Source organism: Carya illinoinensis, chromosome 4 (genome assembly GCF_018687715.1).
Source record: "Carya illinoinensis cultivar Pawnee chromosome 4, C.illinoinensisPawnee_v1, whole genome shotgun sequence".
Taxonomy (NCBI): Eukaryota; Viridiplantae; Streptophyta; class Magnoliopsida; order Fagales; family Juglandaceae; genus Carya; species Carya illinoinensis.
Window position 1 is genome coordinate 3,242,133 of NC_056755.1, and position 25,057 is coordinate 3,267,189.

General features: G+C 37.4%; 1 protein-coding gene across 2 annotated transcripts in view; it reads right to left on the reverse strand.

Annotated features, from left to right (window-relative positions):
- The window catches only part of LOC122308193 (truncated transcription factor CAULIFLOWER A-like), a 29,669-nt gene extending 6,188 nt beyond the window's left edge, over window positions 1–23,481 (reverse strand). Inside the window, exon 1 of one of the 2 annotated variants that reach the window (XM_043121390.1) lies at window positions 23,056–23,468. In XM_043121390.1, the coding sequence (XP_042977324.1) occupies window positions 23,056–23,240 (185 nt within the window). In that variant the 5' untranslated portion in view covers window positions 23,241–23,468. Of the gene's footprint in view, window positions 1–23,055 lie in introns of both variants that reach the window. The other variant, XM_043121392.1, reaches the window with a different exon arrangement.
- Between the last annotated feature and the right edge of the window lie 1,576 nt (window positions 23,482–25,057).

The following is a 25,057-nucleotide window of genomic DNA, read 5'->3' on the forward strand; positions in this document are numbered from 1 at the left end:
CAACAAATTTTCAATGTCACACAATTCTTCAAGTTTTGCATCGTCCCCAAGCTATTAGTTACTTTAACAACAAATGAAGTAATTAAAATACACTAAATGATTAATGTTTCAAAGTAATGTATAATGAATTTAATGACTTCCAGACTATGTAGTCTACTTTGTTAATGTATATTTCCTTTGACATTACTTATCAAAAAGTATATTTCCTTTGACCATAATCATAGGCAACGAAAAATTATTTCCATGAATGAAGGAGAGTTCTTCTACAGTAAAATTAAAAAAATAAAAAAACAATGAGAAAGAGAGAAACTAATAAATAAAAAAATCTATGCTTCAAGTGTCAACGCGGAGGCAGAGTGAAGCTATAGCAAAAGTGGATTTTGCATTTGGTTTGCATGATCGAGGAAGTGTGTTTTCACAAAAATCGTTTGCCATTTTAGATTCATGTGCAGCTTGCATAATACATTGAGAGTGTTCTAAGTGCGCAAGACAAGTTCTCTTGGAAGTTCAGAAAGCTACCAAAAACAGTACAACTAAAACAATGCCAAAAACAAACTCCTCAAGAACCAAACTGTTTTCATTTTTTCCAATTAAAAGGCGCAACCTAAATTTATATCCAAGGACACAAGAAGTACACACACTATTAAAACTGTCAAGATCACCCCCATAATAATGTCCTAGGGGACACCACTAACACTATATATGAGCCCCTAAAAACAGAGTGTCCCCGAGTTAAAGACTTGAGACAAATTGATTGCAATTGATCTAACTTTGAAATCTTATTTATCAAAAAAATATATCTTTATAATGTTTAATTTGAGCTGCCATGATTATTTGAAGATATATATATATATATATATATATATATAAAAGAGTATGCATTTATGTGTATTTTGGGTCAAATCTAAAGTAGCACCATGCTAACCAAGTTAACAATCTGCTAAAAGGCTAATGTCATAATCTTTAAGCATTTTATTTAATGAAATTACTGCATGGTTCTCGATCAGTACCTATAAATCCATTAACTTCGATAAGGCATTGCTAATTTCCAAACGACTTATTCACCTTGCAACTCGATATATAGTCAAAATTTATGGAGTTTCATCAATTTTGACAAGCACTGTCTCTTACATTGTTCAATGTCGAACTTCAAGCAAGTTCACGGCACAGCAATTTTGGGGAGATTCAAGTTTAAACATGACTGAGTTCCTTACTATTCTTAGTCTTCATAGACAGACTTTGTGAATCTTTTTGCTTCAAGCAAGAACACACATTTTCTTCAATACTAATATCAAAGTTCTCAAGGTTGTGGAACTTCTATGAAGTTCAATCAAATAAGAATCTTTTTCCCTTTCTATCTATAGTTTCAGACCACGACTTCCACTTTGCCACTGATAAACAAAGCAAAAAAAAAAAAAAAAGGAACAATCTCATGCAATGATTTCTTAGGTGGTAGACAAACAGCCATTTTCCATCATGCAGTCCTTTTTGCAAGATAACCAAGTCTAAATGAAGTTAAGCAACTCTAGAGACCTGCAATCAGAAGAAAAGGTTAATACATTCATTATGCAATTTAAAAATTGCATGATAATGTATTAAAACCCAAAGCATAACAAAAAAATCATGCTCTATTTTTTTCAAACAAGAATTAGACGATCTAACTCCAAGTTCACAGAATTAGAAATGGGCAGCAAAAACTAGGAAATCACTACTTATCCTAAAAGCTTAAGCTGATAGGAAGAGGTAGATTTTATTATTTATTTTATATGTTAACACTCCTCCTTATGTGTGGACCAGACTCTCCTTCAATGGGTGGCCCAGCATGTTGAATATTTAATTAAATGGGATAGAGTGTAGAGTCAGGGTTCGAACTAAGAACCTATACTTTGATATCATGTGAAATCATCACTTGTCCTAAAAGCGCTTAAGCTAATAGGAAGATGTATATTTTATTATTTATTTTATATCTTAACAAAAACCTAGTTCCCTACCATCTCTCTCTCTAGATGCTATAATGATCAAGAGTTAATATATATATATATATATATATATATATATATGGGAGTTTTGAAATTGTTCAGCACTGTCGTGCAAGAATTTCACCACAAAATACTACGGTTTTCTGGAAAGCAATAAAAGAAATTCCTGTATAACAAGTGCTAAAACCTTTTACTTAATAATCAACAAATAGATAAGACACGGGAACTTACATATATTCTTTTTTTCTCCCATGATGTTTGAGCCAGAAACCTAGTCCAGACCCTATTCTCATGGAGGATATGTAGACTCACCATTTGACCCGAGGCCTGGAACTTATATAAAGTCTCTTAAAAAGCTTGAACTAAGGTAGAGGAATTTGGAGATTGTTTGTCCCCAGGCCTTTTATGATTTCTTTTCATAGGTCCATACCTCGGATTAGACATTAGACGTATAACAGAGTTAAGAACCTTGGTAAAAGAGGCAACTGGAAATGGAGAGGGCCCAGTTAGTCGGTTTCCATGTGGGTAGTATGATAGTTTCCTTAATTTGTCGTCTGCTTTTTCCTGATGGCACTTAGGCTAAGAGTATCTAATAAAAGTTCGTGTCGTCTTATATACATTTAAGTAGATTCAAGGTCAAAAGTAACTTTTACTTCATCAACAAGGTTAAAAATTAGCCAAAGCAAAAGTTAGGGTAAATTGTTAAAAACCCTTTACAACCTATAACACATTACAATTCAGCCCATAAATCCAACTTTTTGTACTTCTTATTCCAAATTGCCCCATTTAGATTTAGGCATCATTTAGGAAGTAAGTTTTGTACCTTTTATCTATGGTCAAATTAACATAATTGGCACCCTTTCAAATAATATATATATATATTAGTAACCACACCATGAAGCTGGCCACAGAAGGCTACCATGGTGGCTTCAAAAGCAATGGTCATGGCTCCCATGGTTACCATTTTTTCATATTTTGCTAGGAGAGGGCACTGATGTTATTTTTATTTTAAATAGGGGCTAATGTCATCTTTGTACTTAAATAGGGGCTAGTATATTTAAAACTCTGACAATAATTTGTAAGTATAATTGAGTTATACTATGTTCTACAATATCATTTCACGATGCTAATGTCGCCATAATTCATGGACCGACTCTTATCTTTCTAGAAAAATAAAAATGGATTGACAGACAACTTCACATCAACACAGTGAAATAAGAGTGAGATAAGACGTGGTATATAGTATTTTCGTTAGTAATTTACCCTAATAGTTAATCAGTTTCCCTCCACAAGGAACAAATGGTTGTGCCTCTCCCGATGAGTTTTTCTTGGACAGAGATCCTTTCAAGTTTTAATCAAAACTAGAGAGGTTTAAAATTGAGATCCTTTCTTCGTTTGGATGGCATATATTGGACAGATTCTCACCTCAGATAATCAGAAAAACGTGGTCTCATTATTTCAGATTTCAGATTGGTGTTCTATGTGTAATAATGATAGAGAATCAGTTGATTATCTCTTCTTACACTGTGAAGTAGTCTGATGTTTATGGAATGAGGTATTTAATAGGATAGGGGTGGCATGGGTCATGCCTGGAAATGTTAGGAATCTTATGTGCTGCTGGAAAGGTATCCGGAGAAATGCCCAAATCGTTGTTGCATGGAAAATGATCCCTCACTACATTACGTTGTGCGTGTGGTTGAAGCAAAACAAGAGGTACTTGAAAGATATGAAGCATTATGTGGCTGAACTGAAACGATTTTTCTACAATACACTTCTTTCTTGGACTTCGGCCATTATTTGTAATACGGATAACCTTCATGATTTGCTAATAACTCTTACTAGTATTTAGTTGTAATCAAGCATGTTCTTTGTATACAACTAGTATACTCGGGCAATGCCTCTTATATCAATAAAATTAACTCTTAGCTATAAAATAAAATAAAATGAAATAAAAAAATATAGGAGAGTGATAGACACATGAAATAAGTCATACAATAGTTACTGTTGGCTATGTGAAATTTTCAAACATTACTAATGTTCAATAAAGACAATTGAAATCTTCAAGTTCAAGATAAACTTTAAGGCAATCTTGATAAGACAACTTCACATCAATACAGTGAAATAAAAGTGAGACAAGACATGGTATATAGTATGTTCCTTAGTAATTTACCCTAAAAGTTAATCAGTTTCTCTCCACAAGGAACAAATGGTTGTGGCTCTCCCGATGAGTTTTTCTTGGACAAAGATCCTTTCAAGTTTTTTTTTTTTTTTTATAGATAATAGAGATTTTATTTATAGTAAATAAGCATAGCCCAAGTACACAGGTAGTATACAAGAAAATAAACCTACGTACAATATAAAGCAGAAGATCCTTTCAAGTTTTAATCAAAACGTGTTTTTTTTTAATCGGTAATAAGTTTTAATCAAAACTAGAGAGGTTTAAAACTGAGATCCTTTCTTCGTTTGGACGGCATCTATTAGGCAGATTTTCACCTTGAATAATCTGAAAAAACATGGTCTCATTATTTCATATTAGTACTATATGTGTAGGAATAATGGAGAATCAATTGATCATCTATTATTACAGTGGCCCGGTGTTTATGAAATGAGGTCTTTAATAGGATAGGGGTGGCATGGGTCATGCCTGAAAGAGTTAGGGATATTATGTATTGCTGGATAGGTATTGGGGGAAATGCCCAAATCGCTGCTGTGTGGAGAATTATCCCTCACTGCATTATGCAGTGCTTGTAGTTGGAGCGAAACAAAAGGTGCTTTGAAGATATGGAGTATTCTGTGGCTGAACTGAAACGATTTTTCTACAATACACTTCTTTCTTGGGCTTCGGCCATTATTTGTAACACGGACAACCTTCATGATTTACTTATAACTCTTACTAGTACTTAGTTGTAATCCAGCATGTCCCTTGTATACCACTAGAGTACTTGAGCAATGTCTCTTGTATCAATAAAGTTTACTCTTACCTATAAAAAAAATGTAGGAGGGTAATAGACACATGAAATAAGTCTACAATAGTTACTATTGGCTGTGTGAAATTTTCAAACATTACTAACGTTCAATAAAGACTTACTTCATTGTATATCCCTCTCTAAATTGAGACCTTCAAGTTGAGGCAAAACTTTAAGGCAATCTTGATCTGTTTTGCGTATAATATTATAAATTTTTCCTTTTAATATTTCAAATTTAAAAATATTATGATGTTGGAATTCTTGCGAGAGGAGGTGATTAAAAGTTGGAAAGAAACTTGACATAAAGTGTACTCTATATAGTGTTTGTTTTTACCTAAAACAAAAGTGGTGGAATGACAATAACATATGGATATAGTTGATAGTAGTTTATGATTATCATGATCTAAAAATACGTTTCTCATATTTGTGTTATACTTTAAATTGCAGTTATTTAGAACAACTTATAAAGTCTAGTTGGCATTCTTCAAAACCCGAATGATATAGTGCCACATGGTATTTCTAGATCGAATCTAATTCTATGATTGCCTTAGTGCCGCATGGTATTACTAGATTGAATCTGATTCTATAATTGTCATGATCCAGGAATGCGCTAATTGCCACATATGAGCTAGCTATACTCTAAAGGAATAGTTAACATTAAATTGAAGCTCCCTGAAATGACATCAATTTCACCTTGTAAACGTCCCATATGGGGCTTGACACCAACTTTACTACTATAATTGCCATGACCAAAAATGCAGTTGACAAATATGTGCTATACTTTAAAAGAAATGGTTACTTTTATAATTGGAGCTCTCTGAAATGATATAAATCTCAAATGTCACCTCGTAAACACCCCATGCAGGACCCAATACCTAAATAATACTCGCAAAGGAGCCTTTGAAAGCAATTTTCTTTGTTTGGACAACATCACTAAGGAGGACTCTCACTACAGAAATCTACGAAAATAATGAATCATTGTGATGGATTGATACTGTATGTGTACAAAAAAACTAGAGAAACTATGCGTCACTTGTTATTACACTGTAAGGTACCTATAATCCTATGGGATGATTTCTTTATTAGAAATCATGCCCGGAAGATTAGTGGACTTCTTAGCAAACTGGAGGGGACTATATGGTAAAACACAAATAGTAGCAATATGGAAGATAGCATCCATATGGTTATTGTGGTGCATTTGGAGAAGAGAAATGATTGAAATTTAGAAGACCAAGAGAGGATAATGAACGAGCTTTAAGTTTTCTTTTTCATCATTGTGTTTTTCTAGCCAGCTAAGATAGATTTGTTAAAATAAATATAAATAATTAAATCTACATCTTCCTATCAGTTTAAACATTTGGACAAGTGTAAATCTACCTTTGCCTAATGTGTGTTGGCCGGTTGGTTGGTTGAGAGCTTGAATGGAGTCTGATCTGCCATGACTTTTTGTATTTGGATTATTCTAGATATTGATAATGGGTTTGGAAATTGAAGTATTCTCATATATTTCTTTTCAAATATTATTTAAATACAAAATATTTTTCAATTTTAAATCTTCAACTTTTTCATCTAATTATTAACTAATTATTATCTAAACACAAAATAACTTTTCCAAATTTTCAAACAAAACATAAAAAATAATATAGTTATTTCAAATTTGAAAACAAAATAATATTAAAAAATAATATTTAAATGATTTAACTTTAAAATATTTTTATTCATCTCTTTCTCTTTCTTTTTTTAAAATTTAATAAAATATTTTAATTCAAACAATTTAATTACTATTTATGAATTATTTTAATATTATTCACCGATATTATAAGATATTGTGTGTCCAGAGAAACCTTAAGCGATACTAAAAGTGCATATTTAGAAATCATTTCAAAAGGTTCCGGCTAGACAGAGAAAAAGTAGTAGTTTTTCTAGTACATTTTATGCCAGAAAACGTATTAGATTGAAACTTATCAACACCATACTCTAGGGGATAGGAAACTAGAACGCACAGGTATTTTTAACCAACGATGTGGAGAAGAACTAGTACATTAAGGGATAAGATTAAAAAAAGATGGTGGATATTAAATACTTGAGCCGTCATGTCAAGCCATAGATAAATCAAAGCTTGTTTGGTTAACTAAAACTAAAAATCTCATCTCAATTCATCATTATAACTTATTCAAATTCCAATACAAAATATAATAAACAATCTAACTTTTTTAAATCCAATACAAAATTAATATTCAAAAATTATATTATTTTATTTATTACTATTTAAAACATCTCATCTCATCTGTGTAACCAAACGGGACCTAAGAGTCTCTTGTTCGATATGTTATATTCTACGAACTTACAATGCATTAAAGCACATAAGTTTTCAATGTAACAACTAACGAGTTAGTCACACAAAAATGTTAAATAGCCATGGGTACAGAATGATTCAGTAGCTGAGCTCGTGGATTTCACTAGAGGCTCTCATTATCGAAATGTTGATTTCACCAAAGTAGCAAAGTATTGAGATTTGGATGTCGTGACTAAGGCCCCGTTAGGTTTTATAGATGGTCTGAACCCATTTTATCTCATCTCAACATCCAATCACCATTCAAACACAAATACTTTTCAATTTTAGATTTTCAAATTTTTAACTTTTTCAATTAATCATTACCTAATCATTGTAACTTTTCTAAATTTCCAAGTAAAGCACAAAAAACAATTAAATTTTTTTAAATCTCAAAATAAAAACAATATTCTAAAAATATTTTAATTTTATAATATTTTATTCAACTTTTTCTTACCTTTCTCAAAACCCTATAAAATATTTTAACTTAAACCATCTCACTATTATTCACAAACTATCTCACTAATATTAACAGATTTCTTATCTCATGGAAAGAGAAGCAACCTTACACCCAAGTGTACTGGCCAAATGCCAAGTGATACTAACGTTCCCAACTGACACTAACTCCAATTTCTCGAAGTTCACTTTCAGCCCTAACATTTCTTTGAAGCATAGAAGGAGATACTTTAGAGCCCTAACCTGTTCTTGCTCTACATTGCAGAAAATTAGTGTGTCATCCGCAAAAAGTAGGTGGAAAATCGATATAAGACCCATGTTCGGGCCACCTACTGAAAATCCATCCATAAAGCCATTTTTAACCATCGCCAATAACATCCTACTCAAGGCCTCCATGATGACAATAAAGAGGAGGAGATAGGGCATCTCCCTGTTGTAGTTCACGCGAGCTGTTAAAGACCCTCTGGGTTACCATTGATCAAAACAGAGATATTTGCCGTTGAGATACATCATCTAATCCACGAACACCATTTTTCCCCAAAGCCGCATCTTTTCAACAAGTAAAGAAGAATATCTTAATTTACATGATCATATGCCTTCTTCATATCTAGCTTACAGGTAATCCTTGCAATACCAAATTTTAATCTACTGTCCAGGTGCTCATTAGCTATAAGCACAAAATCCAGGATTTGCCGACCCTTTATAAAAGCATTATGTGGCTTCGAAATAATCTTCTCCGAGGCCGCCTCTAGCCTATTAGCAAGTACCTTGGAACTGATTTTGTAAACCCCATTTATCAGGCCAATGGGTCTAAAATCCTTCACTTCCGATGCACCAGACTTCTTCGGAATAAAGGCAATAAAAGTATAGTTAAGGCTTTTCTTAAACATTCAGGCCAAGAATAGCTCCTTAAATAAATTCATAATATCTTCTTTCACAATCTCTCAGCATGTTTGAAAAACCCGCGATGAAAAACCATATGGACCTGGCGCTTTGTCTTTTACCATTTTTTTTTTTTTGATAGGTAAAAAAAATTTTATTGATCTCGTAAATAGACAAAGCCTGAGTACACAGGGAGTATACAAGAAAAGCCTAGATACAGAAACTACGTGCTACGGATAGTAGCATACAAATCACTAAGTCTCGTTCCATTCCATGCAATAGAGCGGGCCCAAAGTAACAGAGTATGAAAGAAAAAGTCCCTAAAGCTGTCCAGGAAGCGTTTCCTATCTTCAAAACGGCGGTCATTTCTTTCGTTCCATGTGCACCACATTAGGCATAAACGTATCATCTTCCATACAACAACGATCTGGCGATTGCCCCTAATCTTTTGCCAACAAAACAATAAGTCTATCACCCTCTTGGGCATGATCCATGCAATGTCAAGCCTCGAGAAGATTGCATCCCACAAAACCTTAACTACTTCGCAATGAAGGAGTAGATGGTCCGCTGATTCGCCGTTGCACATGTAGCACCAGTCCATTATGTAAAAACCACACTTTTTTAGTTTATCGATTGTTAAGATTTTACCATGGGAGGCCACCCAACCAAAGAAAGCGACTTTGGGGGGAACATTGCTCCTCCAAATGCTCTTCTAGGGGAAAGCATTGGAGGAGTGTGTCGACAAGGCTTTATGGTATGAGCGGACCAAGAATTTCCTGTTCCCTATGCCAGTCCAAAGTAGTTTGTCCTCCCTTCCTGCCCTTAACTTCAGCTAATATAGCACTCTATAGAACTCAGTGATGTCCCCCATCTCTCAATCTTATACAGCTCTAGTAAAACTCATAGACCAAGTGATGGAGTCAGAATTAATGCACATATTATCAACCACTAAAGAACCTTGATCCAACGCAATCCTATAAAGAGAGGGAAAAGCATTTTTCAAGATCACGTCTCCACACCAACAGTCATGCCAAAATTTTGTCCGCGTGCTTCTTCCCACCTCTAACCTGCAGTTGCCAAGAAAATCATCCCAACCCTTCCAGATATATTTCCACACTCTCACGCCATAGGCCCCTCTGACTTCATTTGAGCACCAACCTCCCCATGCATTCCCATATTTGATTTCTAAAATGTTTTTCCAAAAAGCGTCTCCCTCAAGATGAAAGCGCCATAACTATTTCCCAAGGAGTGCCTTGTTAAAGGTTCTCAAATTTCTTAGGCACAAACCGCCACAAGATATTGGAGTGCATACTTTTTCCCATTTGATCAAATGGAACTTCTTTGTATTCTCTAGCCCTCCCCATAGAAAATCACGAAAGGTCTTTTCTAGTCTATTTGAAACCCCTGCAGGCACTAGAAAAAGTGAGAGGAAATATGTTGGAAGATTGGATAGCGTACTCTTAATAAATGTGATTCTCCCGCCCTTTGACAAGTAGATTATCTTCCATCCTGCTAATTTGCCTTCAACTTTCTCCACAATCCCTTCCCACATTACCTTGGAATTATGGGGGGCCCCCAAAGGGAGTCCAAGATACTTCATTGGCAAGGACGCGACCATGCATTCCAAGATGGCAGCCACCTCCCCTAAGTGGTTAACCGAGCCAATGGGAACTACTTCCGACTTAGATAAGTTCACCTTGAGACCCGATACAGCTTCGAAACAAAGAAGAAGTGCTCTAAGGGAGCGAATCTGATCCAGATCCAGATCACAAAAAATTAGCGTATCATCGGCAAAAAGAAGATGAGAGACCATCATGCTTCCATGTGTAGAACCACCCACCAAATAACCTGAGATGAAGCCTGTAGTCACTGCCCTGTCCAACATTCTACTCAGTACGTCCATGACAATGATGAATAAGAGTGCGAATAAAGGGTCCCCTTGTCTCAAACCCCGAGAGCTGTTGAAGAAGCCTTTGGGAGTGCCGTTGATCAAAACAGAAAATCTGGCAGTTGTAATACAATGCTTGATCCACTGACACCATCTTGTCCCAAAGCCATACCTACTAAGAATCTACAACAAAAAATCTCAATGCACGTGATCAAAAGCCTTTTCCATATCCAGTTTACACAAGATACCTGGAGTGCCAGTTCTAACTCTGCTCTCTAGACACTCATTGGCAATGAGGACCGAGTCTAATATTTATCTTCCTTTTACGAAGGCGTTTTGTGACTTCAAGATGATCTTCCCCATGACTTCGCTCAACCGCTTCGCTAGGACTTTAGAGATAATCCTGTAAACCCCACTTATCAAACTTATAGAGCGAAAATCATTCACTTCCACCGATCTTACTCTCTTGGGAATGAGAGCAATGAAGGAGACATTAAGGCTCTTCTCAAATTTCATAAAAGAGTGAAATTCCAAGAAAACCTTCATGATGTCCTCTTTAACAATTTCCCAACAAGCGTGAAAAAAAGCCATTGTAAAGCCATCTGATCCTGGGGCTTTATCTTTGTTCATACATTTTATCACACCAAACACCTCATTTTCTTCAAAGGGCCTCTCCAACCACGCGGCAGTTGTGTGGTCGTGGAGTCAAAAGCTAGGCCGTCCGTCTTGGGTCTCCAAAGGTATTGCTCTGTCAGAAACTTCTCAAAGGAGTGGACAACATGGTTCTTAATTTCATCTCTGCCCGATATAACCCTACCCTCCTCATGGAGTACCTCTATAGCGTTGTTCCTTCTATGGGAGTTTACGACCCTATGGAAAAACTTTGTGCTTCTATCCCCCTCCTTTAACCAAAGGGCCCGTGATTTTTTCCTCCATGAGATTTCCTCCATGAGTGTATTTTTTCCAACTCAGCGAGTACAACAAGTCTTCTAGTCCTATCCTCAAGAGATGATGTCATATCTACTTCTCTCTCATCTAGCTGCTGTAACTCCATAAAAAGTTTGTCCCGCTGGTCTTTGATGTGCCCAAAGACTTCCAAATTCCATTTTCTAAGATCGTTCTTCAATGCTTTAAGCTTTCCTGCTAATACGAAACTGGGAGAGCCTGTGAAAAGATAAGAGGCCCACCACGAATGGATTTTTTCAACAAATCCATCAACCTTTAACCACATGTTCTCGAACTTAAAGTATTTTCGTCCCTCCTGAAGACCTCCACAATCTAGTAATATGGGGAAATTATCCGAGTAAAGCCAAGGAAGCCCCTTCTGACACAAATTGGGAAAGTGAGTCTCCCAGAAAGAAGAGACAACAAACCTATCCAGTCTGGACCAGGCCCTTTCGTTTGACCAAGTGAAGTCTCCCCCTGCCAAAGGGAGATCCACCAGGTTTAAGTCAAAGAGAAGGGCTGAGAAGTTAGCCATAGCTGAGCCCATATTAGAAACCCCCGACCCCTAGCTCGGAAACCGAGTGAGGTTGAAATTGCTCCCAATACACCACGGAATATCCCACCAACTACATAGGCCAGCTAACTCATCCCAAAGAAGTTTTCTGCTGCTATCATCATTTGGCCCATAAACACCTACAAAACCCCAAACAAAGTCATCGTCCACATTCGAGAAAGAGCATGCCAACGAAAATTTCCCGACATAGTCCTCCACGAAATTGACTACTCGCTTATCCCACATTAATATGATACCCCCTGAAGCACCCTTAGAAACAAGAGTGGTCCATCCTGCATAAAGGCAATTCCACAGGCTTCTTATTATGTGCCTGTCGATAAGTTTTAATTTTGTCTCCTGTAAGCAGATGATATCCGCTTTCCAATCACATAATAAGTTCTTCACTTTAAGGCGCTTGTTCGGGTCATTCAAGCCACGAACATTCCAAGAAAGAATCTTGGGCTTCATGGATCGCCAAGATTCACCCTATCCTTATTCCATCCCCTGCACGCGCTACACTCTCGTGCATCATAGTTAATGGAGCAAGCAAGTCTCTTGAGTTCCCTAACTTTCTTCATTGTTGATCTAGCAAGTAAAGGTTGGCCTGATTTTATTGTGATGAGTAGAACTTGCAATTGATCCTCATAGCCCTCGCAAGACATCCCTAAACATTGGCTCATATCCTTAACCTTCTGAAAAATCCAATCTACTTGTGGATTAGCCGAAGGTTCTGATGGTGGCAAAGAGCATAAAGGACTTGGTGTATCCCCGGGTACATACAGATCGGTTGCTAGTGCGTCTACCCCAAATTCCTTGCATACCAACTGGAGATCAGAACCGTACAATGGCCCTTCATCTGAAGTACTCCCATCCACCAAGGAGTTGTCAGCCACTTCCATCTCAGTTTCTAGAATCCTTGAGTGACTTAGAGAAACCCAAAGAGAGTTGAGGAGTATCGGAAACATCACCCCCGTTTGGCCCCAGCGGAAGCCCAGTTTCCAAAATCCCATTAGATCTGCTAACGGCGAGGGTGGAAGCCAAAGTAGGAGTCGAGTGGTCGCCGGAGACCGTCGGCCCTTTCTGTGACCGTAGGGAAGAAGCGGTGGCCTAAGAACCACTGATGGAGACCGAATGCGTGACCTCTACGGGGGAAAGAGGCTCAAATGATGCCTTTGGGGAAGACGCCTGCAAAATGGAGGTGACCACCGTGTTCATCGACTGTTTTTGCGCCGGCATGGTGGTCAGGGGAGTCGCCGGCAAAGTCTGTACCGGCGGGTCGCAGTTAGCCAAGTTATCGGCTAACTAGTTGATAACCTGTGCGCCGTTGGACGGGCACGCTGAATGAGCCCGTGGGTTCGGGCTTAAGATTCAGATGGGCTGGCCCACGAGAGGGCCCAAAGCCCCATCCATGGGGTTCTTAGCCCGTGGGCTTAAGTTTCAGACGAGCTAGCCCACAAGAGGGCTCAAAGCCCTATCCATGATTTCACCAGACTCTGCTCGTGGGCTTGTGGGCCGTGGGTCATGAGATTTAACAGCCGGTGAAAGGCCAACGTCCTTTGACCCAGTGGAGACCAACGTCCCCTCTTTTGACCCAAGCGCATCCCTTCCCATAACATTAGAGACTTCGGGAACCCACAGAGATGCAGCAGTGGAAGACGTGATCGCCTTGTTCAGTCCCATCACCATGCTCAATCCCATATCAACCTTTTGCATTAATAAGGAAACTTCTTCTAGTAAACCAGAAAGTTGTGCTTTGACAGCCCAGAACACACCTTCAACCTCTCCCAACTTTTTACCACTGTCAGAAAATGTCCCCACGTCCACAGAGTATAGACCAATAGCTTCATCCTTCATATCCATGGCAGAACTACACCCTGCCTCAGAACCTACAGCCATGGCGTACGATTTCAAGGCATGAACAAACTTGCCATCCCATCGCTGGACTCTTTCTGGTTGCACCACCGTATGCTCAGCCGCCTTTTTGAGGTTATATGCGAAGCCCTCCCAACCACTACCCTTTATGCCTTCCGGAATGATTATAGAACCTCTTCTCCTACCATTGTTAAATTCCTCCAAAAGGAGGTAACAGCCTCTAGAGTTTCTAAGAAGCTACAGAGTAAGAATTCCGTTACCCACCCTCTGTTTTTTGAAGAAACCATTTCTCCACCTAGTTTTGATGGCTTCCCCCACCATAGATATCACCCAAGAAGCTGCCGAGCCATTTAAGAGTAGGAACATGAACATGTGTCTGTTCCTCTCTGTGATGCGAAAACCATTGCCACCAACTTTCGAGAAAATGAAGGTTTTAGATTCCACCGTAAAACGTCTAAGTTCTTCCATCTTAAAACTAAAACTGGAAAAGGAAAGTACTAGCAAGAGAAAGAGAGGGAAGTAAAAGGAAGACAAGTGAGAAAGATATCAACTCTGGCGAGGAGCGCCGGAGTGGGGGTAAGGTGTATGCATGCAGGAGTACTAGATGAATAGAATGAAGGTTTTAGATTCCACCCTATATACCTCTTCTTCCTCAAACGTTCTCTCCAACCAAGACGTTGTTTGTGGCTGAATAGAATCAAAACTAAGTCCATCTATTTTTTGTCTCCACCCCTCACTCTATGAAAAGATGCTTAAAGAAATTTACCACTATCAAAGGAAAAATAGGGTTTTCTTTACTAATTTGCGGCAAGGGTTACATGGTAGCTAATCTCCTACTTTATTGGGATGCAACAGAACTAAAATTCAAATAGATTAGGATTTATCTTTTAATCTTATCTTGTATTTAAATTAAGCTTGTACATATTTAGATAGAATAAAATCAGGTTAGTTTAGATAGAGATAGAGATGTAATTTGTTGAGATTAGATTAGACAGAGATAAAGATATAGTTTGTTAAGATTCAAATTTGAATTCTACTTATCAAAAAAAAAAAGATTCAAATTTGAATTCTCAATCTTATCTTTGTATTTATTTCTATATAATGAGAAGGAAGCACCTCAAATGGGTCATTCAGCCAAATCTGACATGGTATCAAGAGCCACTCTGATTTCCTATTTTTTTTCACTTACTTGACCAACCCTAAAACCTTTAGGGTTTCCGTTTTCCATTTTTTCCAAAGGTTGCTTCTAGTTTCTTGATTTTTCTGGGTCCTCTATTCACAATAGCAGCTCTCTCTTCTTGCTTTCTTTCTCTTGTTTTGTGCTTGGTCTATTTTCATGGCATCTAAAAAATCTAATTTTTTGTGCATTCGATTTAATGGTAAAAATTATTCTGCTTAGGCATTTCACTTTCAGCTTCTTGTTAAGGGTAAAGAACTCTGGGGTCATGTTGATGGGACTATTCCAGCCCCTGAAAATGCAAAGGAACTATCTACATGAGAGAGTAAGGATGCCAAGATCATGTCTTGGATCCTAGGTTCTATTGAGCCTCACATCATCCTCAATCTACGACCCTACAAAACCTCCAAGGCTATGTGGGAGTATTTGAAGAGAATCTACACTCAAAACAATTCCGACCAAAGGTTTCAGTTGGAATTTGAGATGGCTAATTTTTCTCAAGGTGGCTTATCAGTGGAGGCCTTCTATTCTGGTTTTTCAAATCTTTGGGCTAAATACACTGACATTGTGTATTTTTCTCTCTCTGCCACTAGTCTCCCTCATGTGCAAAGTGTGCATGAAACTGTAGGAGGGATCAGTTTCTTATGAAACTACGTCCAAATTTTGAATCTGTTCATTCTCAGTTAATGAATAAAGATCCAGTTCTTTCTCTTAATAATTGTTTAGGAGATTTGCTTCGGGAGGAGCAAGGTTACTTACTCGAAGTACAATGAAACAGCAGCTTGCATCTCCTGCTCAAGTGGCATTTATAGCACAAGGAAAATTCAAGGGCCGAGACTATAGCACTACACAATGCTATAGTTGCAAGGGATTTGGTCACATCCCCACTCACTGTCCAAATAAATTTTGTAACTACTACAAAAAATCTGGACGTATTATCAAGGATTGCCCAATTCGACCTCCTCGGAAGCAAGAGAGTGCCTATTCCACCTCTGTTGCGGTCTCAGGTGCATCCTCTTCTTCAACTCCTGCTGCTACCACTCATGCTTCAGCACCTGCCGGTTTCAATTCTACTACTCTTACCCCTGATATGGTACAACAAATGATAATTTCTGCCTTTTCCGCTTTGGGCATCTCAGGTAAACCATGTTGGGGGCTGGTCGGAGACAGAGATGATTCTAAATAAAAGGAGAGACAAAATTTAACGTGGTTCGGCAATTGCCTACATCCACAGCCGCTGTAACTTCACTACGAAATAATTTTTACAAAAGCCTCTCTCTGCTCACCCACTCTCTCTCTTTTCTTTCTCCCACACTCACACCTCTGCACAATTAAGCTCTCCTATTTATAGGAGAGCAACCCACTTTCGGTGCAGCAATTTGCTGCATCAATTACGTGGGTTGTGTGTGTGCCTAATAAACCAAGAAAATAAACGGTGGGTGGGTGCCTAATAATCCAAAGTATCAAACAGTGCAATTTGTCTCCATTCATAACAAACCAAAGTCATCCTATAATTCTTAGCTAATAGATTCTGGTGCCTCAAATCATATGACTAATAATTCCAAATTGTTACACAATCTTCAATCCTATGATGGTTCTCTCAAAATCCATACGGCAAATGGTAGTTCACTATCAATTTCTGTCGTGGGTGATATGTCATCTGTCATTCGAAATGTTTTAGTTTCTCCTACTCTCTCCACAAGTTTACTTTCTGTTGGACAAATTGTTGAAAATACTTGTAATGTCTCTTTTTCATCTTCTGGTTGTGTTGTCCAGGATCAAGTGTCCGGGAGGATGATCGCAAGAGGTCCTAAGGAGGGTCGGCTATTTCCAATGAAACCTAGTTCAGCTTCTATTGTGTCTAGTTTTTTTATTTCTTGTAATGCTGTCAAAATAAGTACTAAGAAATGGCATCGACGTTTAGGACATACCAATCCTAATGTACTCCAAACTTTGTTTAAATTTGGTGCTATTGGCAATAAAAATTTTGTTTCAATGGAAACGATTTCTTTTGATTCTACATCTTGCAAACTTGCCAAAAGCAAAGTGTTACCGTTCCCACAATATGGTTCTCATGCTTCACGGATGTTCGATATAATTCATAGCGATGTTTGGGGTATATCTCCAGTTATATCACATGCTCACTAAAAGTATTTCGTTACTTTTATTGACGATTGCAGTAGATTCACTTAGATCTATTTTCTCAGTACTAAAAGTGAAGTATTTTCTATTTTCAAGGCCTTTCTTGCACTCATTTAGACACAATTTGCTTCCTCTATCAAGGTCTTACGATCTGATTCTGGGGGTGAATATATGTCATGAATTTCAACACTTATTCAGACACAATTTGCTTCCTCCATCAAGGTCTTACGATATGATTCTGGGGTGAATATCTGTCTCATGAATTTCAAAATTTGCTTAAAAAAAAATGTATTCTTTCTCAACATTCTTGCGCATCTACACCAAAACAAAATGGGGTAGCTAAGCGTAAGAATCGTCATCTACTTGATATGATTTGGGCTCTTCTTATTGACTCATCAGTTCCATCTTGTTTTTGGTGTGAAGTATTAGCTACTACTGTCCATTTAATTAATAGATTGCCCACACCAATTTTACTTAATGTTTCTCCTTATTCCACATTGTTTGGTCACACTCCTAATTATTCTAATTTGCATATCTTTGATTGTGTATTTCATTCATCTTCCACCACATGAAAGACATAAATTGACTCCACAGTCAGTTAAGTGTGCTTTTCTAGAATATAGTTATACTCAAAAAGGATTTATTTGTTATGATCCTAATGCACGAAGAATTCGAATTTCCAGAAATATTTTGTTTTTTGAAAATCAGCAATTTTTTCTCTCATGTTGATCCTATCTCACCTAGTTTTTCAATTCTTCATTATGAGCCCGAGCCCCTCCCTATGCCCATTCTTGATACCTCTTCTGCTCCAGTGGCTCGATTTAAACCTGGTTTTGTCTACACTCGACATCATAGCATCCCTTTGGCAGAGTCTCCTATGGCTTCTCAAGATTCTTCTACTCTGGCACCTGATCCAACATCCACCATAGTTTCTGTTGCTTCTGTTCCTCAGAAATCTACCTATCTCTCTCATCCACCAGCTTGGTATGGTTTATCTTTCCCCACTTCTATGACTGCAACATTATCTTTCATTGTTATCCCTTCACGTTACAAACAAGCTATGGAACATGAGTGTTGGCAGCAAGCGATGTAGACAGAACTTGATGCACTTGCGGCTAATTAGACCTGGGATGTGGTACAATGTCCTCCTTCTATCAAACCAATAGATAGTAAATGGGTATACTCCGTAAAACTTCATTCCGATGGCTCAGTGGAAGGATACAAAGCTAGATTAGTTGCTTTGGGGAATCACCAAGAGTATGGCATAGATTATGATGGAACTTTTGCTCCGTTTGCCAAGATGACTACTGTTCACTTGTTACTTGCCCTTTCTGCTTCTAAATCTTTGCAATTACGTCAGATGGATGTGAAAAATGCTTTTTTGCATGGCGATCTAAAGGAAGATATCTACATGAAACTTCCATCTGGTACGCCTATTTCCTCTCCTACTGCTGTTCGTAAATTGAAGAGGTCTTTGTATGGTCTTAAACAAACTCCTCGAGCTTAGTTTGAAAAATTTTGCAATACTTTGCTAGGGTTTTCTTTTAAGCAAAATAAGTATGATGTTTTCTTATTTTTGCACAAGGGTGATGCTGGAGTAGTATTTTTATTCGTATATATAGATGATATTATCATCTCTGGTTCGGATGGACATTTTGATTAAAAAACTTTAGCAACATCTTCATAATGCGTTTCACATGAAGGATCTTGGGGATCTTACCTATTTTCTAGGGTTGGAAGTTAGGTCTCAGCCACATGATTTATTTCTCAATCAACACAAGTATAGACCTAATTCAATTAGGGAGATTGGAAGATACTACTCTAGTTGATACACCTCTAGAGGTGAATGTTAAGCATAGGAAATACGAAGGCGAACTTCTCCCGGATCAGAACTTATACAGTAAATTGGTTGGCAGCTTGATTTATATCACCACCACGCGCCCTGATATTTCCTATGATGTCCACACTATTAGTAATTTCATGGATTCTCCTTTACATCTTCATTTTGTAGCTGTTCATCAGATTATTCGCTATCTACTTGGGACTCCTAATCGTGGACTGTTTTTTCCTAAGGGTTCTTCTCTTCAATTAGTTGCCTATAGTAATGCAGATTGGGTTGGATGTCCGGACTCTCGACGTTCTACTACTGGATAATGTGTCTTCCTTGGAGATTCTCTTATCTCTTGGAAGTGTAAGAAGCAAGGTTGTGTATCTAAGTCATCTACAGAGGTTGAATATCGAGCAATGTTTGCTGCATGTTCAAAAATTATGTGGTTGCATGGTATTCTTTTAGAACTCGGCTTTGCATAGGCACATGCCACACCTCTTTATGGTGATAATACAAGTGCCATTCAAATTGTAGCCAACCCAGTTTTTCATAAACATATGAAGCATATCGAGATTGATTGTCACTATATCCAAGATGCTTATGAGTCTAAAGCTATCATTCTCCCTCATGTGGCCACTAAACACCAAGTAGCTAATATCTTCACTAAAACTCTAACTCGACAACAACATCAATACCTAGTTAGTAAATTGCTGCCAATCGACTCTCTAGCATCAATTTGAAGGAGGGTATCAAAGGAAAGCTAATCTCCTACTTTATTGGGATACAGCATAATTGAAATTCAAATAGATTAGGATTTATCTTCTAATCTTATCTTGTATTTAAATTAAACTTGTACATATTTAGATAGGATAAAATCAGGTTAGTTTAGATAGAGATAAAGATGCAGTTTGTTGAGATTAGATAGAAATAAAGATGCAGTTTGTTGAGATTAGATAGAAATAAAGATGTAGTTTGTTGAGATTCAAATTTGAATTCTCAATCTTATCTTTGTAATTATTTCTATATAATGAGAAGGAAGCACCTCAAAGGGGTCATCCAGCCAAATCTGACAACCACATGGTCCCAGATCACCGGGGCCTCCGTGTAGTAGGTACCATTGATGTTTAGCATCTCAATGGTGTTGTTTCTCCTATGAAAATTAGCCACTTTATGAAAAAAATTTGTGCTTTGGTCCCCTTCGTTCAACCAGAGAGCTCTTGACTTCTGCCGCCAAGAGATCTCTTCTAAGGATAATATTCTTTCCAACTCATAGACCAAGGTTTTCTTTTGCTCCCCTATGAAGATTGAGAGTTCCAAAGCTTTAAGTTGTTCTTTAAATCTTTTAATTTGCCTACAAGTATGTAAGAGGAGGTCCCATGAAAATGATACAAAGACTACCATTGCCTTACCCTATCCACGAAACCTTCACTTTTAAGCCACATATTTTCGAACTTGAAGTATCAACGCCCTCCAAGAATACCACCTCCGTCTAACTAGATGAAAAATGATTCGAACAAAGGTGGTGCAACCTCTCATGACACACCTCCAGAAAATGAGATTCCCAATCTAGCGAGATTAGGAATCTATCTAATCGAGACCATGTCTAACTATTAAACTATGTAAAAGGCCCACCTATAAGCGAGAGATCCACTAGATTCAAGTCAGAAATACACTCTTGAGAAATCTAACATAAACGACTGTCTCCAGATATTTCGCTAGAAAACCTTATGACGTTAAAGTCACCACCTATACACCATGGAAGGTTCCACCAACTATGAATACCAGCACGTTCCTCCCACAAAAGGTTTCTTATACTATCTAGATTCAGACCATAAATACCTGCAAAAGCCCACAAAAAAGTATCCTCCACCATCTTGAAGGAGCCAGCCACTGTGTATTCCCCAACAAACTCCTCCATTTTCATCACCACATTTCTATCCCACATGACAAGAATACCACCCAAAGCCCCATTCGAAGCCAAATAAACTCAATCTACACAGTTTAGATAGAGATAAAGATGCAATTTGTTGAGATTAGATAGAAATAAAGATGTAGTTTGTTGAGATTCAAATTTGAGTCTTCCCTGCAAACCTCTCTCCTCACAACCCCTTCTTCTGAAACTAATTCAATGTGATCAATGATCACAGAGGCACTGAAGACCTTCACTTGGGAAGGAAAATCTAACATACGCAAAGCCTCCCCCAATCTAAACCAGCCACTACCCACCTCCTTTAGGACGAAAATAAAGTTCCTCCTCCCACCTCCCTCATATTCCTCCACTGACATATAACGACCTCGAGCATTTGAGCAGCATCGAGTTATAAAACTACTATTTCCTTCTCAGATAGTGGAGCAAAAATCCTTTTTAACAACCTTTGAGCACGTTTCCATGGCTTTAGCCAACCATTGCATTGAAGAAAGTCCTAGCACCACCTTAGAGACCACCCTCCGACTCCTTTCAGTAATAACCAAGCTACATCCCTCCTTCACAAGAGTAAAGGACTTGGACTCAATGACCAATTCCTTAAACCATCCTAAGCACAAAAGCCCCAAATGCTCAGTCATGAAAACCGCCATGTTCCACCCTAAAGGGTGTTTTCCATCTTCCAGAAAGTGCAATGGAAAAAGTGTACGGAGAGAAAATGACCATGTCTTTTCTGTAACTATGTCGTGATTATAGCTTCAACAACCTATTGTCAAATAGTTATGGCTATTATGTCGCATTTTTTTATATACTGATCAATCACATGAAGCTTAAAAGATGATTTTCCAAGCTATGACTTTCCCTTGCAATTCTACGATATAGTCACACTGGCAATAAATGGCACAAAAAACCCTATTTGTACATTTTCATTGCCATTCACTATAAATAGCATTAGTTTTTTTCTTTTTTTCCCCAATAAGGGGGCTGAGGTGTAAGAATTCGATCCCCGAATATCGCTCATATAAAGAGTAACGCCTTACTTGATAGACAACAACAATATTGGGCCTTGAACTAAAGAAAAAAGATGAGCCAGGACGGAGTCCATGGACGTGTCCAACTCAAAATGAAAAAGCCTACTTACGACGACATAGATGCTAAAAGAAACGACCTTTATTGGCTGACGATTTACGTGTGAAATAAAAAAGTCCTAGAAAGAAATAGATAAACAAGTCGTAGGAATTGCACATTTGCACTTCTTCAACAATAATTTAGATAATTTGTGATGATTATCGAAATTTAGATAATTTGTGATGGGCACGCGATCTATTTAAATTGTGAATAAACGTACACAAGTAATTAAATTCCAAATTTATAAAAAAAAAATTTAATCACAATCTATACAAATTTATATTCTGTTAATTAATTACAAACGAATTTGAGAATATATTATTTATTACTAATTTATAAACGAATTCAACTAGGCAAGGAGAATATGAATAAGCACGCAATATGATAATTTCAGGTACAAGATCAAAATCCAAAAATTACAAGCTGATTGGCCTGGAGAGCCACACAAGTTACGCAATATGTTTGCATGTTCATGATAAAAAGTCTGAAAGGCACAGCGATAGCATAATTCCGGGGGAAAAAAAAAAAAACATTGAACAATAAAATTACAGGCATGACTTAATAAGCATATCAGCCACCGACCGGAAGCTGATCCATCTAGGGAATATGAGCAACCCGACTTGACCAGTGATCAAGCGGGTTAGACCTATTTTCCAACCAGTGTACAGGGCTCCGTCAAACTAGGGTTTCGTATTGGTACTGGTAACCAGCAGGAGATAGCGGAACACGTGTGAAAGTAAATAATATCTTATCTTCGAGGAAGGAAGATATTTTCTAGATGTCCGACTCTCGAAGCTAAGATACTTTTTTTTTATTTTCTATCAGAAACAGAGCACAGAGCAAAGAGAGATTACAACCGATTCAAAAGCGAGTACTGCGAGCTCAAACATTTAAGAAAGGACCATTTGTTTTTTATTTGAGGATTGGGAGAGAGGAGGGGGGGGGGGGGGGGGGGGGGGGATGAAAGTTCAAGAAAGGCCAACCTCTCGGCGCTAGAGAATTCATAGAGCCTGCCTTGGTCGGAGAAGATCACGAGCGCCACCTCCACGTCGCACAGCACTCCGAGCTCTCGAGCCTTCTTTATCAGCCCGCCCTTCCGCTTCGAGAAAGTCACTTGCCGACTGCTCTTGTCCTCAATTCTCTTCAGCTGCACCTTTCCCCTTCCCATTCCTCTCTTTCGCTCTTCACACCCTTTCCGTCGCCTCTGAACCCTATACCTCGGAAGAATTCTTCGTGCGGAAGATCGAGATCACGAAAGGGTAGGAGGAGGCACTTCGGCTTTCAATTGCGGAAACGGAGAGCCAGAGCTCTGCGAATGCTATATTTGTGGCGAGAAATTAAGATCTCCAGCTGCGACACACATCAAACCTAGTACTGATGCAAGGAAAAAGAAACGACAAACAATACACATAAAAACCAAAGAAAAAGTCTAATTACAATAATATTTATGCTTTAATACGTGTATTAATGTATTGTAATTAATTAAAAAATAAATTTTATTAAAAATAGTATTAATTTAAATTTTAAATATAAAAATATTTAATCGCAATTTTATTAAAAGTTCAAAACCAAAAACAAAACTGAAATATAAGAACGCGTGGATGAGCGAGACCCGTTCTGGAACATGCTGGACCGTGAAGAGGCAGGCGGTAGGCCCTGATTCTTCCCTGCAGACTGCTTGCAAGTAATTAATGGCCCCCAACTCCCAAAAATGGGCCAACACAACACTTAGTTATTGCCCCCGAAGAGAGATCAAGCCCAGTGGCAATGGAGTAGTCCGGACCCAATCAGACCACTAAGTATGGTTACATATATATATTTTTTTTATAAATGTAACGTATCTTGTGTGTTGATTATGGGATAGTTTGAATTCTGGAATAAAATGATTTTAGATTAAAAATAAAAGTTAAATAAAATTTTATTTTTTAATATTATTATTATTTAAAAATTAAAAAAATAAATTGAGATTTAAAAATTTTAAATTATTTATTATATTTTATATAAAAATTTAAAAAAATTATAATGATAATATAAGATTAGATTAAACGCTATGAGAATTCAAACGGGGCTATATCTTGAAAAGTTCTGCATCTTTAACTTCTTCTTTTTTCATCAAATCTCAAGTCTCTTGCTGATAAGGAATCAAGCTACAACAATTATCTTAGGAGCAACTCCTTTTTAAAAAGTTGAATAAAATGGATATTCTCTGTTTGAAAATATCAACTTACTTAAGAGGTCATGGACTAATCAAAAATGAAAAAAAAAAATAAACATATTATATAGTTGGTTTTTTTTTAAGAAAAATAATATTTACAGTCAACATATCTCAAGTACTATTATGTATGCAGTCTTGGATATTCGTTTAAAAAAAAAATGAATAAATCTAAAAGACTAAAACTCAAATAAAACTAATTCTTTTTCTGATAGTAGGTCTCGCCTTTTTCGTAAAGGAAATATTACGCGGAGGTCGTTGCAGTTAGTTTGTATTTAACTACACTTTTTTTTTTTTAATGTTTTAGTAATAATTCAAATAGATAACACTTGAGATATTAAATAATCCTGTCCTTATATACACCACCTTAAGTACTAAAGTACGTGGCAGTGAATGATGAGTTGAATCAGTACTTTTTAACAATAATATTCTGACATCAAACTAACTGTGATTTGTGGTTTGAGAGTTTTCACTTTGTTTTGGGTTTGTTTTGTTGGGTCTCTAGTGAGATGATCGACAAGTTAACTGTACTTGACTGGGTTTTGACTGCAGTAGACGCCTCAGTCGTCTGATCAGTAAACGGCCGGCCATCGATCAAAACCGTAATGGATTGTTAATATTCTGGTCCAATTCACGGTAAGAGACAAAATGAGGTTAGAGATATCAAACATATGAACACCAGTACATGCAGCAAACCTTAATAATTTTCTAGACAAAGCGATCAACCTATGATCTTTCTGGATGCATAAGAGGCAATTTATTACAAAGACTAG